This window comes from Saccopteryx leptura, chromosome 3, assembly GCF_036850995.1.
Source record: "Saccopteryx leptura isolate mSacLep1 chromosome 3, mSacLep1_pri_phased_curated, whole genome shotgun sequence".
NCBI classification, from domain to species: domain Eukaryota; kingdom Metazoa; phylum Chordata; class Mammalia; order Chiroptera; family Emballonuridae; genus Saccopteryx; species Saccopteryx leptura.
This window is the reverse complement of record NC_089505.1, coordinates 14,445,642-14,462,770: the sequence shown is the minus strand read 5'-3', so window position 1 is coordinate 14,462,770 and position 17,129 is coordinate 14,445,642. Positions and strand designations below refer to the sequence as shown.

The window sequence follows — 17,129 nt, the reverse complement described above, 5'->3', positions numbered from 1 at the left end:
GGAAAGCATTCAAACCCATCATAAAGTTGATAGCATTGGTTATCCTTGATAAAAACCAATTGTAATCATTATAATGCTACTTAAATAAATACAGCAGTTTAAAGAAATACATTGAATATTTCAATTTTACATCATGTATGACTAAGAGAAACCAAGCAAATGACAATTTCATAAATGCTTCTCAGATGATTTTTATAGCTATAAGACACAAGCAAGAGACCCTGGCTGGTTGGCTCAGTGGTAGAGCGTCAGCCTGAAGTGTGGAAGTTCTGGGTTCAATTCCCAGTCAGGGCACACAGGAGAAGGACCCATCTGCTTCTTTACCCTTCTCCCTCTCCTTCCTCTCTGTCTCTCTCTTCCCTTCCTGCAGCCAACACTCAATTAGAGCAAAGTTGGCCCAGGTGCTGAAGATGGCTCCATGGCCTCCACCTCAGGTGCTAGAATGGCTCCGGCCGCAACTGAGTGATGCCCCAGATGAGCAGAGCATCGCCCCCTGGTAGGCTTGCTAGGTGGATCCTGGTCGGTTGCATACAGGAACCTGTCTACCTGTCTCCCTGCTTCTAACTTCAGGAGAAAAAAAAAAAAAGACATAGCAGGAAGGATTAAGAATTAAAATGATTTGAAAAATAAAGAATTCTGGAGGTCATTTAGACTCATTCTACAAGGTTCAAAAGAGTTAAAACTACTTGGGACAAGTTTCAGGGAATACATCTTAATTCACAAGAATAAACTCTGGAATAGTCAAAATTGTCCAATAATGAAAAGACTGCAAGGAGAGAAGAAAGGACAGTAATGAATTCTATGGCCTCCCACAGTCCCAAAAGGAAAGACTCAACCACCACTTGGAGGAAATTTCCTGCCAAAGGCTTTAAATGTGGATTTACCTGTGAATGAACTCGGGAGAATCAGGGTGGGAGGGATGGAGAGAGGGGTTGGGCAGAATACCAGGGTTAACTATTCTATGATTTTTTTTTCATATACAATTAAGGGTAACTTCATTGTTTTATTATAACAACCTATGGTTATGGGCATCATGAGTATATATTTTTAAAATCTGTTTAACTATTTCAGGAAGAAAATCTTATAAGATACCTTGTGAGTTATTCAAATTATTAAATACATTTCCATTTAGAGAATCCTTCTATATAATATATGGTATGTCCTTCCTATTTAAATTTTTAACTTGCCACTGTGGTTGAATTGTATAGTGAAGCATATAAAATATGTTTAAAATTAATTTGGCATCTAAGAATACAGAATACATGAAACACAGAGGTCAAATAAATTATTTGAAGGTGCTAGAAACAAATCAGAAAAAAAATACCCCACAAAAACAACCACCAAAAAAGATCCCCGACATCCTCACTATCAAGTTAATAATTAAAAGTAATATGTTATCGGTAATTATCTCTGAGTAGTGCACTATATGTCATTCTTTAATATCTTTTGTATTTTTTGAATTTTTTTTTCAATCATAAAGAATACATTTCTTGATTTTAGAGAAGATTTTATGAATTTGACCCCAAAGGCAAGGAAAGTAAAGGCATAAATAAATGAATGGGACTATATCAAACTATATCAAACAGCAAAAGAAAACAAAAAGGCAACCAACCAAATGGGAGAAGATATTTGCAAACAACACTCTGACAAAGGGTTAATATCCAAAATAAAGACACTCATCTTTGCTAGCTATTGGAGAAACACAAATGAAAACTACAATAAGATATCACCTCGCACTTGTTTAAAAGGTTATTATCCACAAGACAGGTAATAGCAAGTGTTGGTGAGGCTGTGGAGAAACAGGAGCCCTCATTCACTGCTGGTGGGAGTGTAAACTGGTACAACCCTTATGGAAGACAGTATCGAGGTTCCTCAAAAAGTTAGGAATAAAGTTACTATAGAACCCAGCAACCCCTCTTCTAGATGGTGCAGAAAAAGTCAAGCATCATATGATTTCACTCATATGTGGGATATAAAACTAAAATCAACAAATGAACAAATAAGAAAAGCAGAATAAAAACTCATAGACATAGACAACGTTACAGTGGTTACCGAGGAAAGGGGGGTGGAGAGTAATAAAGGGTAAAGGTGGTTGAATATATGGTGACAGAAGATGACATGACTAGGGTGGTGGGCACACAATGCAATACAAAGACTCGGTATCACTGAAATGTACACTAAATCTCTATAATCTTATTAACCAATGTCACTCCAACATATTTAAAAAAAAGTTAATTATCTTCTTTACCAAAGGGTCTGCAAATCCCTTCCTCTTCAGACTTTCTTCACACTGATAATCTGAAGAATCACTAATCTATTACCTTGAGTTGCTTTATTTTAGCTTGAACATCACACTCGGAAAAGTGCTCGATATTGGTAAGCTGTAAATCCATCTCTGTCAGCCACACCAGAATGCTGTCCCGTGCCGTCTCAAACTCCTCACGCTGGCCAATGAAATGCTGGGTGTGAAAAGAGAATAATAAAAATTTAGAAGCCCACACACTAAGATGGCATCCCCAATTCCAACGGGCTTCTGGAAAACCATTTTCTCAATGAGCAATGAGAACCCTGCCATCCTTTACCATATAAATTAACCCTGGAGCTTCCGCCTGCCATCCCAATCTTATAAAATCACTGAGCCTGTGCTTGAATATTGTGTTCAAATGGCCCAAGCCCGTCCCCTGAGCGACAGAAGAGGCATAACAAAGACCTTGAGTCTACGCAAGATGGAGGTGACGCGCTTTTGCAGGTTGTCCCATCTCTGGTTGCCTTCGTGGACCATCTGCTTTAGTCGGCAGGCGGAGTCGGTGCGGTTCTCTCTGGCCAGGCGGCGGTATTGCTTGTTGATCAGTTCCAGCTGGGTCAGGGTCTCATGCACCTGTCGCTGGAAAGCCTAAGACCACAGAGAGGCATATGGGTGAGGGACGTCCTAAAGGGCGAGCTCTCCACCATGGCGTCTGGGCTTCAGGCTACAGTGGGAAGTCACACTGTCACAGACAGGCAAAGGACAGTCTCTAATGAGTGCTTAGTTCCCCTTGTTAAAGGAAAGTGATGGCTTAAGGAAAGGGGGCAGATCAAAAATATAAAACAGAATAGCAAAAAAAAAAAAAAGAATGGTATATATAATATATACACATACATATACAAATACACATACATATATAACATATTCATATACACTTATACACATAAAATTTACACATATACATATAAAATATAGTTTTAAGATAACTGACAGCCAAAAAAAAAATCTTCAGATAAAACCAACTTATTACAAAAATATTTCTGTATGCTGAAATGAGTTTAAAATGTTCAAGATTCCCAACCTCAATACTGAGAAAAGATAACTAGAAAAATAAAAAAACTGTCTTTATTTGAAAAACATGTAACTTCCTAAAAAATCCAGAAACTGTCTCAATTCTGATGTCCATTAAAAAGATTAAAACCACCTTTTGCAAAAAGTCTTTTAATTGCAAACTATTCTGAACTTTAATAAAAAGCTGTCTAGTAAAATACAAGCAACTTTACATAGAAAAATGTTTGGACCGTGCTCTATTTCTTTCGTTGTTGTTGCTGCTCTTATGAATGACTCAGTGTTTGTAAACCATTTTAGAGCTGACGCAGCACCTTACACTGTAGTGACCTCTGTTTACTATTGAGGTTACCCTACTCACAGTTTAGACTTTCTGAACGTAAAATACTCTTTTTTCTTTCTCTCTGCAATCTATTAATAGCATAGACTTAGCATAAGATCATTTGGCCACAATAAAATAAAGTGTTTCTTTTTTCCAAGCTTATGTATGACTTGTGACTGATTTTCACTTGACCTCAGACAAAAAATTGTATAATTAGTTGGACTATACCCATCTAAATCCTAAAGTCCGGCTTCCCCTGGCTCATTACATGCTTACGTGTTGCAAGATTTCTGCCTCTGAAATGGTTTTCCCTCTAAGAGGTGCTTTAAGAGCCTTCAGCCTAGTAAATCGAATCTTCTTTCCTATAAAACTTTTAATTATCGCACCAGAAAAAGAGGTGGTAAGGAAAGTCCAGCTTTGCCGTTATTGGAAGTTTCACAGAACCCATTTTCCCACTGGATGATGGCAGACACTGTAGGTGGGTCCCCAGGCACTCCCAGATCTGTCCTAAATACTTATGCCAATGAACAGGCAAAGGCTGTCCTCAAACAAAATTTTATTCGTGTGGTTTATTTTTGTCTTCTAAGAAAATTAACTATAAGATAAAATAATAAAATCATTCATGACAGGGGCTAACGAGATATGACTAACCTTTGCCGTAAAATCTGAGAGCCTAAAATAGCATCGAAAACGGCCTTATGTAATCTGCTTTGCAGTTTAAGCCAATTATGGAAGGTGTTAACCTTTCCGGAGCTGAGTGAGCTAAGATGCAAGACTGCAACTCCTCACTCGCATGGGTCCCCATGGGATGGATGGCTTGCACCTCCTACAGAACTGTGGTGGCTTTTTACTAGACGTTTCTAAGGAAAAACCTTTGAGACAGGAAACATGTTTTCTGGAACTTAGTGGTATAATTACATACAAATCCACATTCAGATGATAGAATAACACTTGTTTATTTCACACGGTGTTTGAACATTTTGGTAGGTTCACATAGCTGCCCACCCCTGACTCTTAGATTTTAAGCCTCACTAGAGCAACAACCAAACTTCCTATGTATGATTACAGACCTCAATAAATGTCCTAAAGGTATAAAGGAATGCAACTGGATTTGGTTTGATTTTTATTCTTATTTTTTAACATCTTGAGGAGTTTGGGGCAGAATTAGTAACCAAGAATGATTTTTTAGGACCCACACATCAAAACTGATTGTTGTCAATATGAATGAGTATACATGTCTACCTATCAGCGGAAAATGACAGGGAAAATTTTTTATTATTTATTTATTTTAGCAAGAGAGAGAGAGAAAGTGAGACAGACAGACAGGAAGGGAAAAAGATGAGAAACATCAACTCATAGTTGTGGCAATTAGTTGTTCATTGATTGTTTCTTATATATGTGCCTTGACCAGGGGGGCTCCAGCAGAGCCAGTGACCCCCTTGCTCAAGCCAGCGACCTTGGGCTCAAAGCCAGCAACCCTACATTCAACCTGGATGAGCCCACACTCAAGTCTGTGACCCCGAGTTCCAAACCTTGAACCTCAGCATCCCAGGTCGACACACCGTCCACTGTGCCACCACTGGTCAGAAAAAAAAAAAGGTCAACTTCTGCCCTGGCCTCGAGAATCATCCCAAAGCACAGAAGTTGCCAGTTTGATCACCGGTCAGGGCACATACAGGAACAGATCAATGTTCCTGTCTCTCTTTCTCTCTCTTTTCTTCTCATGCTAAAATCAATAAATAAAAATTAAAAAGAAATTGTTTTAAATGGTCAACTTCATGCTACATCAGGTTCCTGTGAAAAAGAGGAACAGCCAAAGAGTGACAGTTTTAGCACAGCACACTGACAGAGCTCCCTGGGACGGCACAGACAGGCGGGGATCGGCCGCAGCTATTGGATGATCCTTGTCTTTGTGAGGATGATTGGATTGCGGCTATTTCTGTTTCTATGAAATTGAAAGTCTTCATGACTCAAGAAAGGCAGCACTGCTCTTCATTTATAATTAGACATGGCTCGTGATTAAAATGTTTTATTCAATCTGGGGCCAACTCTCTTTCATCACTGACTTGGAAAATATATATCCATGCTCCCACTTGGTAAAAGTTAATGTAAATGAAGAAAATATATCTGGAAGATAGATTTTTATAGTATGGAAAAATCATCATATTTTCATCTAAATGGGTTGCCTGTGAAGAATTGTGACATAAAAGGGAGGCCAAGATCTTTCTGGAAAAAGTCATGATTCTTGTTTTCTAAGAGAATTCCTCCTCATTATTTTATTTTGTATTGCATTTGTAATTCCTGATCATCTTAAAGTAAAAACACCCTTCCTCCCTTCTTTGCCTACTTAGGAGGTGGTAATAAAGATGACCGCAATGTCATCCTCCAGCGGTTTGAACAAAAAGTGTGTGGGTGAACAGCTAGTTTATGTCTTGGGCACTAACGACCAGCTGGCTGCTCTCATGACAAAGTAGGGATCAAAGATTTGGAATGATAAATCACCTCGAATTTCTTTAGTTCTTCCTTGGCAACGGTATAGAGCACCACCGAGGAGCTGGGGAACGCAGCTATCTTTTCGGACAACTTGAGCCAATCTTCAAAACGTGAATAGTCATCCAGAAACTTCTGCCACAATTGCCATGTCTCTTCAATTCTGAGACAGAAAAATGAAAGAACAGAATCTGGTTGAGATAGTTTATGCTCCGGAACCCTGACATAGGATTAAGAGCGCCCAAACAAGCCACTGTTGTGCCAAACAATAACTGTGCCTTAAGCCAAATTTGATGGGAGTGAAAAAAAGACAACTGTTTGAGCTGAAATGAAACAGCTGTTTTGTTTTTTTTTAAATACACATCATCCTGCGGCTCTGGATTTGGAATTAGTCCATTTGATTATTACATGCATATAATGTGAACTGCTATGAAAATGTGTGAGAAAGCTTAGGAGTGCAACACCATGTTCACGGTGCACACGCACGCCAAGGTTCTGCTAAAACAGCACAAGGTTTGAACATCCATTCAAGTCCAACACCAAAATTACCCTCATCAAAATCAACCTATGACAGCAAGACAAATATCAAGCTGAAATCTCAAGAGTTCCCCAGAAAGAACAAAGATTATGTGCCTTAAATCATTCTGATAATTTCCTAACACATCGCTATATTTTACTGCCTTGAATTTCAAAGGGCTTAAAGACAAGCCCTTTGCTTTATTCTTTTCATTTTTAATGAGAGAGAAATTTCTTTTCCATCACCAATTCTGCAACATTATACTTATTCAGCAAAGGGATATTTTTTTCTACATTATATTTAAACTGTTAAGCCCGGCATAACTTGGCTTGTTCTATTTGTATATTGCCTTTATATCTACTTATTTCCCCAACTAGATGCAGACAAGGACGGGCTGGGAAAACCAAGGCTCTCTTTGGACATTGCAACCGAAAGGAAATAGTCAACAACGGCAACTCTGATATTTTGTTTTCTTTTCGGTCCTCCCTCTTTCCCAACGGTTGGGCTATCCCAGCTCACTTGAGCCTTCTTTCCATGGACAGGGCACAGATGTTTCTCCACCGCCGGTCCAGGTTTCGCGTGGACTGCTGGATGGAATCACACTCGGCGTCTGTGGCACAAGCGTCACAGTCGTGCAGCAGGACCTCACACAGGTTGAGGACAGAGGCCACACCCGTGCTGTGCTTCTCGATGTCCCTCTGAAGCTCCTGCATGGAACGAGATGTGCCTTATTGTCCTTGTATACAGACAGCATAAACTGCCCGGTATCCATTGACAGACAAATGTTTAGGCCAAATCTTGACAAATATTTCATGTCCAGCAATGCATGAGGTTACATCAACTTCATTTATGAAACAAGGAAACTCAAAAGTATGAGAAAAATGAACCCAGAAATATTTCAGCTATGTGAGCAATGCCAAATATATAAACTGAACAAATGAAATAGAGTACGTAAACTATATTAAGAAGAAACGGAGCTCCTTTAGTGATTAAGAAAATGAATCTTGCCCCAGAGTTTACTTCACAGATATATTACTTCCATTCCAATCCATCAGTCAATGAATGACTCGATCAAAGGAAGACATGTCTTCCTTTTAAGAGCCAGCACTCAAGAACTGGAATTTGATCCCCAAAGACCTGCAAGTTGTTTTAGACAGTTAACTCCACTATTCTTAAAAGGCACCAGGGGTTTAAGGGACTTAAGTTGTCTACTATGTACGATGACATCAGCAGCAGCAGCAGCTTCCTCAGTGAGCAATTTTAAATGTAACAGATTATGATGATAAAAAAGGCGTTGAATATCTCCCCAGTTCTACAATGTGAAATCTTTTTATTAAGGTCTTTAATATAATTTCCTTTTCTTTGATACAGCTCTAGAATATGCCTAGCTTTTTTCTTGTTCTAACGATAATTCATCAATTTACTCAGCTGGGATTTATATTCTTGTTTGTATACTCTTCCTCCTATTTCTCTCCTTAACACCAGGTTCCAATCAATGTCTTCTATACAAATGCTAGCTTATTGTCAACTGTAATAATAGTGCCTTTGATTAATTTTTGGAGATTTTATAAATTAGACACAAAAAGATAAATTCTATCAAAAGTATTTGTCTTTCACTAAACAGTCCTTTCAAATCTCTTACATAATCTCTTTCAGCTATGTGAAAGTTATCACAGAAATCACTAACTTAAAAATTATAAAGTAAAATATTACAAAACAGAAACTCCATAATTGCTCAAGGATAAAAACAGAGATTTCTGTGAATGAGATAAACAAGTAAATTTTAGGTCTTAAAATGCATCTTGTTTAAGAATATACATTTGGAAGAAGTGTTAGGTACATCAACATAATCCATACATTTAAAGAATTTATAGTATTTTGATTTAACTTTCCCCAAATACTCAAAAGTTTTTTTCCAGCTTTAGTGAGATACAATTGACATATTGAACAGTGTAAATTTAAGGCACACAATGTGATGAGTTGATGTATGCATATATTATGTAATCACTGCATAGTAAGTTTAGTTAACATGTTATTACTTCACAGTTAAAATACTATGTGTGTGTGTGTGTGTGTTGAAAATTTTTAAGATCTACTCTCTTAGCAACTTTCAAATATACAACACAAGATTGTTAACTATAGTCACCATGCTGTATGTTACATCCAAAACTTACTCATCTTACCAGTGGAAGTTTGTACCCTTTGACTACCTTCATTCAGCCCCTCCCCCACCCTCCCACCTCCAGCACTGGCAACCACTGATCTGTTTTTTTGTTTTTTTTTATGAATTCAGTTTTTGGTTTGTTTGTTTTTTAACATTCCACATATAAGTGAATCATACAGTATTTTTCTCTCTGTGTCTGACTTCCTTACTTGGCATAATGACCTCAAGTTCGTCCAGGTTGTCAGAAGTTGCAGTATTTTATTTTTTATGGATGAGTAATATTCCATTGGGTGTGTGTATGTGTGTACATGTGTATATCACGTTTTATTTACCGGTTTATCCATTGATAGAAACTTAGGTTGTTTGCTTGTATTCACCGTTGTAAACAAGACTGCAATGAACAAGGGCTTGAAAATATCTCTTGAAGATAGTGATTTCACTTCCTTCAGATGCATACTCAGTGGTGGAACTGCTGGACCATATAACAGCTCTTTCTTTAATTTTTTGTGGAACTTTTATAATGTTTTCCATAGTGGACATACTGATTTACATTCCCACCAACAGTGCACAGGGGTTCCATTTTCTCCACATCCTTGCCAGTACTTTTTATCTCGTCTTTCGGATAAAAACCGGTCTACTAAGTGAGATCTCATTGTAGTTTTGATTTGTATTTTCATGATGATTAGTAATGCTGATCATCTTTTCATGTACCTGTTGGCAATCTGATTATCTCCTTTAGAAAATATCTATTCAGGTCTTTTGCTCATTTTTAATTGGATTGTTACTATTATTATATTGCTATTGAATTTTTTATATATTTGGGGTATTAACTATACAGATATGTGACTTACAAATATTTTTTTCCATTCTGTATGTTGTCTTTCCATTTGTTTGATTATTATCTTTGCTGTGCAAAAGCTTTTGATTTCATCCCACTTGTTTATTTTTGTTTTTGTTGGTTGTGCTTTGGTGTTGAATCTTAAAAATCATTGCCAAGACCAATATCACGAAGCTTTTTCCCTTGTTTTCTTCTAGGAGTTTTATAGTTTCAGGTCTTACATTTAGCCTTTAATCCATTAAAGTTAGTTTTTATAAGTGGTTTATGATAGGGGTCCAGTTTCATTCTTTTGGATGTGAATATCTAGTTCTCCCAATATTTAAAGAGAGATTATTCTTTCCTCATTGAGTATTCTTGGCTCCCATATCAAATATTAGTTGACCATATATATGCATGCATTTATTTCTGGGCTCAGTTTTGTTCTGTTAGTCTACATGTCTGTGTTTATGCCAGTACCCTACTGCTCTGGTCATTTCAGCTTTGCAATACAGTTTAAAATCAGGCTTTGCACCTTTCTCAAGATTGCTTTGCTTGTTTGGGGATTTTTGTGGTTCCATACAAATTTTAGGATTATTTGTTCTATTTCTGTAAGAGGCTATGCTTCATAGTTGGGTAGGGCTGCTGGCTGGGCTCCCTGCCCGAGCCGGGCTGTCGGATGGGCTCCGTGGCTGCCTGGGTTCTCTGGCCAGGCCTCCTGGTGGGCGGGATGGAAGCTATGCTCAGCTGTTGGGCAGGGCTGAGAAGTTGTTTTCCTGTTGAGGCTGGATGGTAGAAAGGTCACCAAAGGCCAGTACGGTCGGTTGTCTAGGGACCCAAATCAAGAAGAACTGTCAACTGAACTCCAAGATCAACTGGAACCATTGACTGGGCTCTGCTGATGGACAGAGATGCTGGCTGGGATCCTTCTTGGGAGCAGCTGCTTCCTTCAGGAATGCAGTCTGCAAGATCTAAGTGCTGGTTGCCATAAGCCCCACCCTCTTCTTTGTTCTTTCTGACTATCACCATGAACCAGACCCAAGTGAGCCTCCTGGGAAATGTCCTACAATAATGAGGGAGTTGGTTGTCTACCTTGGCCTCTCTTTTCCCACTGGAGAAACTCCACACCCTGGTCTCTGTGGTCCAGGTGGGGGGTGTTTCAGCCACACCCCTGGGCTCTTCACAATGGTGTCTTGTCTATGGATAGTCCTTGTTGGTCTTCTTGGGCAGGGGACTTAAGTCAGAAACAACCTGTGTTGCCATCTTGGTGATGTCACTTGTCCATATATTTTTGAAGCTATCTCTGAGGAGAGACTGATGAGGAAAGCACTGTGGAACCAGTATTGAGGTATGAAAACCAGAACTGTAATCCACAGGTTGCTGGAGGCACAGTGTGGACAATTCTAAGTTAAAAATTCCAGGGGACTCAGTCATGGGATGGGTGCACATTTTTATGAGATTTCCCTCCAGGAGCTTGACCAGGTAAGTATTGGAAAAAAGTTCCTTCGTGCTTCTGCTCACAAGTTTTTGTTATAATCAATATATAAAGTAAAGCTGCAGGGTATTTCTAATTATATATACGTGCCCCAGTACAGATAAAAATTTTAATTTTAGCTTTCAACTCCACTGATAATGATCTTAAATCAGTCACATAGTATCTCTGGATTTGTCTTCATCTATAACACAGAAAAGTTTGACAAAAAGTTCTCTGAAGCTATCTCAAATCTACATATATTTCTGTCTAATTAAGTCTATTAGAATAAAGTCTACTGGCAAGAGAAACATACAAAAACTCTATATAGAATAAAAAGAATGCATTTCTTATCAATATAATCAGTCTATTTAAATATTGGTCAGAAGTTTATTTTTGTTTTGTTTTTCAAATTTTTAAAAATTATTTTTATTTATTTATTCATTTTAGAGGAGAGAGAGAAAGAGAAGGTGTGGGGAGGAGCAGGAAGCATCAACTCTCATATGTGCCTTGACCAGGCAAGCCCGGGGTTTTGACCCGGCGACCTCAGCGTTCCAGGTCGACGCTTGACCCACTGCGCCACCGCAGGTCTAGTGGTCAGAAGTGTTTTCTTTGGAGGCAGATAACCATTTATCTGTCTCTTACAACATGGATTCAAATGCTACAATTTTTACAGAAATGTGGCCAAATGTTTTCCACAAAAGAAATTGTGGTAAAAATATATGATTAAAATAAAATTTACTAAGACCTACTTTGTATTAGGTGCTGGGCTCAATGCTTTTCTCATGAATTTTTACAATACACTGTGAGCCATGTACTCTTATTCAATACATAAAAAATCTGACGGTTAACATAGTTCATTTCATTGTCCCAGGTTATACAGAAAAGTGGTGAAACCAGGATTCACATTCAGAAGTCTTTACTTTTAACCACGAATATATGGTTTTCTAAAACTTTTATTTAAAATTTTACTAAAAATTAATGTGAAGTGTAGTATATTAAAAAGTCAAAAATTACTATTCAGGTTCTAATAAAATAATACCCTGAATCAACCATTTGCCTCTCTTCTAACCCTGTCTTCTGGTTTTTACTTCTGTATTTTCTAAGTAACACATTTATGTTGCTTGATTTTGACATGGTAGACATTGTTGATGCTTCCAATGCCGAGAAGGAATAAACTTCTACATGGCTCACAGGACTCCCAATTACTGTCTTAGTACATATTATAGCTAGAACAATAATTATTGTTTGCATGATTATAGTTATTTAATATTTTTCACCTTGGAAGAACAAAATGTGTTAAGGTTATATTTATTTTTATATAATTCTTTTTGGGGTTTTTTTTTTTTTTTTTTTGGATTCAATAATTCTTCTCTCTCACTCCCTCTTTTTCTCTTTAAAATTTATATCGCGCCTGACCTGTGGTGGCGCAGTGGATAAAGCGTCGACCTGGAAATGTTGAGGTCACCGGTTCGAAACCCTGGGCTTGCCTGGTCAAGGCACATATGGGAGTTGGTGCTTCCAGCTCTTCCCCCCTTCTCTCTCTCTGTCTCTCTCTGTCTCTCCCTCTCCTCTCTAAAATGAATAAATTAAAAAAAATTAAAAAAAAATTTATATTGCTAATTCTTAGTCCCTCTTTTAGGGAACTAATAGAACTTCTTCTAGTGTGGGTAAGCCCACTGGGGAATCTAGCTCAGTTCTTTCCCTGCTTGGAGACATCTGTCCTGCAGCAGACTGCCCCCGGTCTGGACAGTGTTCTCTGGGCTGCCGTCTCACTGGCCTTTGGGACGTGTCTTCACCATCAACCCCAGCACTTCCTTCTCTTTCTCTTGGGTTAGGCTCCTTTCTCCCCTCTTATTGTAGCAAAGGCAGCACATTTTTCATCAGCTGCTTGGGAATGTGCTCCTAGGAGGTAACTATTTTACACACTAAGTGGCAGATATAATATTCTACATTAGAGATAGTTTTCTTAACTTTTTGAAAGCCTTGTGCCAATGTCCTCTGGCTTCCCGCACTGTTTTTGGAAAAATCAGACTTTTTCACCTTGGAAACCTTAAAGATCTTTTCTTTATCTGAAATTTTAAAATGGGTTTGCTTTGTTTTTAATTTTCCTGGACTCTTATAGGGTTTGTGCTGTGCAAGTGCATGTTTTCAAGTTTGAAAACTTTTAATATATATATATATTACTACTGTGGTTATTTCCTCCTCTCTGTTCTACTTATACTTCTTATGCAGACTTTTAAAGAATAACTGAATTGGACTTTGAAGCTCTTGCATAAATCCTGGCTGCGGTATGAACCTTGCCAGTAACATGTGGAACCTGGCACAGTGGGGAGGTCACACTGTTTGGTACAGAGCCTTTCACGTGATCTATCTAATATACAGTGGCTCCGGCCTCGATGGTGTGCTGTATCCCCAAGTCCAAAGTCCCCCTGGTTTGCCTTCTCTAGAGACTAACCTTTGCGTCTTCTACTGCAGAAAATGGAACGGCACAGTCTGACTAGCTGGGCCAGGGGGGAGAGCTGAAGTCTAATCGCTCATTCAGCTTTTGAGGCAATCTTTCATTTTAAAGCCCTATGGACTTAATATCTCCCCTTCTTGAGCCTTTTTGGAACTATGTGGCACGAATCATCTTTCTCCTTCCTCTGTCTGCTAACACCATCGCTATTCATCTGTTCGCTATCTTCCAAAATCCTCTTGGATGTCTGTCACCTCTGTCACCTCTTCTGTTCTCTTGGCCAGTGTGGGTTCTGACCTTCGCCCACCCCCTTCACTATATTATTTTGGGGTTTCAGTAGTGGGTGAGACTATAAATGTATATGATCAATTGGCTGTATTTAATTAGATAGTTTTGATTTTCTTACATTAGCTAAATTATAATACTCGTCATTAAATTTTCACTTTCTCATCATTACCATGTTCTCCAGCAAATTTGGGTTGTTAAAGGCCAACCATAACGCCCCCCCCCCTCAAAAAAAGTAATCATCAGAATTTCAAACAGCAAAGTCCATTGGAGGATTTCATCTTACAAAAATTGAATAAACATTCTGCTAACAATTGTTTCTAAGAGAAACGCAACTTAAAATATCAAAGAAAACCTGATGTCTAAAAAAACTACATCTTTTAATACGTATTCTCATTGGTTTAAATAGTTTGTAAAATAAAGTAAATATAAAACTCTTTTTATAAGATTGAAGAAATGAGTGTGTTTAAATATTTTAAACATTGTTTTAAGTTAAGCAACTTGGCTATTGTGGCCTACACACTAATAAGAATAACCAGAGGCCAGATGGAATTGTCAGGACGATCTAAAGGCCCGGGTAGCACTACTCCTTCAGGGACTGACGGTGCTCACTGTGACAACTGCAGCCTGCTGTGCTCGGGGAGTGGGGAGCGAAAATCCCTCTGGAAGCGCTTTCCAAGGCCACCCTCTTTTGCTTTGTTGGGCTGAGTCATGTACGCCAGTGTGACGTGCTGTCTTTGGTACACACATGAAGGTGACATTACCGTGTGTGGTCCACAGGTCGTTCAATCCTCCCTGAGAGACCAGCTTATTTTATTCATTTTTAGAGAAGAGAGAGAGAGGGAGAGAGAGAGAGAGACAGAGAGAGAGAAGGGGGGAGGAGCTGGAAGCATCAACTCCCATATGTGCCTTGACCAGGCAAGCCCAGGGTTTCGAACCAGCGACCTCAGCATTTCCAGGTCGACGCGTTATCCACTGCGCCACCACAGGTCAGGCTTATTTTAGACTCTAAAACTCTAAATGTGCACTGCTCTTTCTCTCCAAACACTACTATCTGTCTCCTTTCTAAGTTTATGGCAGAGGGCTCATGACCCACAAAGAAGTAAACAAAACTGTCAGCCTTATTTTAGATATATCATTGCAGCAAAACCTATCATCTTAAAACGACTTCTTGGTGGACCAACGACACTGACCCTCTGATGGCATATCTTCTTAAGAGTTAGCTCTGTGGTGACGTGGAACTTCTCTGCCCCAAATGCTCGCCTGGCCAGGGCCCCCCTCTTTCTCACTGAACCTGCCTCGCTTCCTCCTGCTTTTCCATCCTGAGTCACCTTGCACGCCTGCCCCTCTGTCTTGGCCAGGAGGACAAGATAATCAAAAGACTGTTCATTTCCTTCAACTGCGTTAAACTCACCTGCTGCTCGTTAAGCTTCCTCTGTATCTCCTCCGAGTTACAGGACTCGTAGACGATGGGCTTGGCCAGCTCAGCCTCAATGTGAGCCAGCCACGCCCTCAGGCTGCTCATGTTCTTGTCCAGCTGCTGGATGGCCACCAGGGTCTCCGTCAGCTTCTTTAACCTGTGGGCGGAGAAGCAGAGACACCCCCTCAGTGACCGGCCCCACTCGGGTTTCCCTCCCCAGCAGAAGGGAGCACAAGGTCTAAAGCCTAACTGCTCAAAGCTGAAGTCCATGCTGGCTCAGCCACTGACTGGCTGTGCGACTCTGGGCAGTTGCCTACCTTCCTGTGTCACCGTTTCCTCATCTGTAAAATGAAGATAAAGTAAGGGTACCTGTGAGATTTAAATGAGGCTGATATTGGAGAGTATGTGTGGAATAATCAGTAACGATCAGCTATGATTATCCTCAATAGAGCTGCAGTAATATAACCAGGATAGGGAACCTCACTGTTGTCACAAAAGTTGTTATTTCCATGAACAATATACTGACTTACACTCCGAGGAAGAACACCTGGGAGAGAGAGTGCAGACTGTGAAGGCACGGTGGCGATGCCGAGAAGAGAAGGGGGTAGACAGGACAGAAGACGGGGGCTGATGGGGGGAGTGGAGCCAGAGGGTAAAGGCCCTGCAGTGACACAGTCCTGGGTTTTATGCCGTCTTCATGGTGAATAGGAACTCTGCCGAGATTTGTTAGCAAAATAAACGATAAGATCAGTTCTGATTTTGAGTATGTAAGTTTGAAGCGAGGTTATTGTGAGAACCCCTTCAGGAAGTGAACAGAAGAGTCCAAACAGCTGCCGGCAGAGCCTCTGCTTGAGAAACAGTGAGAACAGAGGAGAGGACAGGACTGCTCGCTTCATGAGTTGTCAGGATGTCAGGCAGAAGAAGTTAAAAACGGTGTTTTGCAGTTGGGTGACTAGAGGAGGCTGATAGCTCAGAGACTACAGGATAAGGAGAGAGTTCTTGGGATGAGTGTTGCACGAAGTTTGGGATACAAATCTGAGGGTCAGGTGGATAGACATGGATGGAAATGTGGTTCTCAGTTCCCAGCAGGAGGATGAAGTTGAATGTGTCTGTTTAGTACTGTTGGCATAGAGGTGAAGCCCTATGAAAGGGCGTGGTCAAAGTATTATCAGAATGGCTTTAATATTAGATTCGGCTGGGTTGCCTCAATTAAATACTGATTCCTTAGATCCCAGCCCAGCGCTACTAAGTCAGAAACTCTGTTCTGGTGGCTGAGGAACTTGCATTTTTGACAAGGGCTCCATACAAAAGTTGGGGACCACTGGTCTACTGGGTCGAATGCAGAGCAGGATAGTATGACAAGCTCTACAAAGAGGACCTATGACCTGACAATTAGAAGGACTCTGCTGACCCTAAGTGAGTAGTTCATCAAGGGAAACAGACTGCATTTGGGTTATGACATACACTAATGGTTAGGGAGCATTGTTAATAATTTTAAGAAAGTAGGGTCTGACCAGGAGGAGGCGCAGTGGATAGAGCATTGGACTGGGATGCAGAGACACAGGTTCGAGACCCCGAGGTTGCCAGCTTGAGTGCCAGCTCATCTGGTTTGAGCAAGGCTCACCAGCTTGGACCCAAGGTCGCTGGCTCAAGCAAGGGGCTACTCAGTCTGCTGAAGGCCCGCAGTCAAGGCACATATGAGAAAGCAATCAATGAACAACTAAGATGTTGCAACGAAAAACTGATGATTGATGTTTCTCATCTCTCTCCATTCCTGTCTGTCTATCCCTCTCTCTGACTCTCTCTCTGTCTAAAAAAAAAAACAAAAAACAAACAAACAAAAAAAAAGTAGGCAGTAAAGGTGAGTAAATATGG

At 39.9% G+C, this 17,129-nt stretch overlaps 1 protein-coding gene across 3 annotated transcripts in view; it reads right to left on the bottom strand.

Moving 5' to 3' along the window:
• SYNE1 (spectrin repeat containing nuclear envelope protein 1) overlaps nucleotides 1-17,129 on the bottom strand; it is a 446,717-nt gene that overhangs the window by 29,192 nt on the left and 400,396 nt on the right. For all 3 annotated transcript variants that reach the window (XM_066372972.1, XM_066372973.1, XM_066372974.1), the window contains 5 exons: nucleotides 15,249-15,411; nucleotides 7,162-7,349; nucleotides 6,138-6,288; nucleotides 2,711-2,893; nucleotides 2,322-2,459 (listed from right to left, as the gene is read on the bottom strand). In XM_066372972.1, the coding sequence (XP_066229069.1) occupies nucleotides 2,322-2,459; nucleotides 2,711-2,893; nucleotides 6,138-6,288; nucleotides 7,162-7,349; nucleotides 15,249-15,411 (823 nt within the window). The remainder of the gene's footprint in view (nucleotides 1-2,321; nucleotides 2,460-2,710; nucleotides 2,894-6,137; nucleotides 6,289-7,161; nucleotides 7,350-15,248; nucleotides 15,412-17,129) is intronic.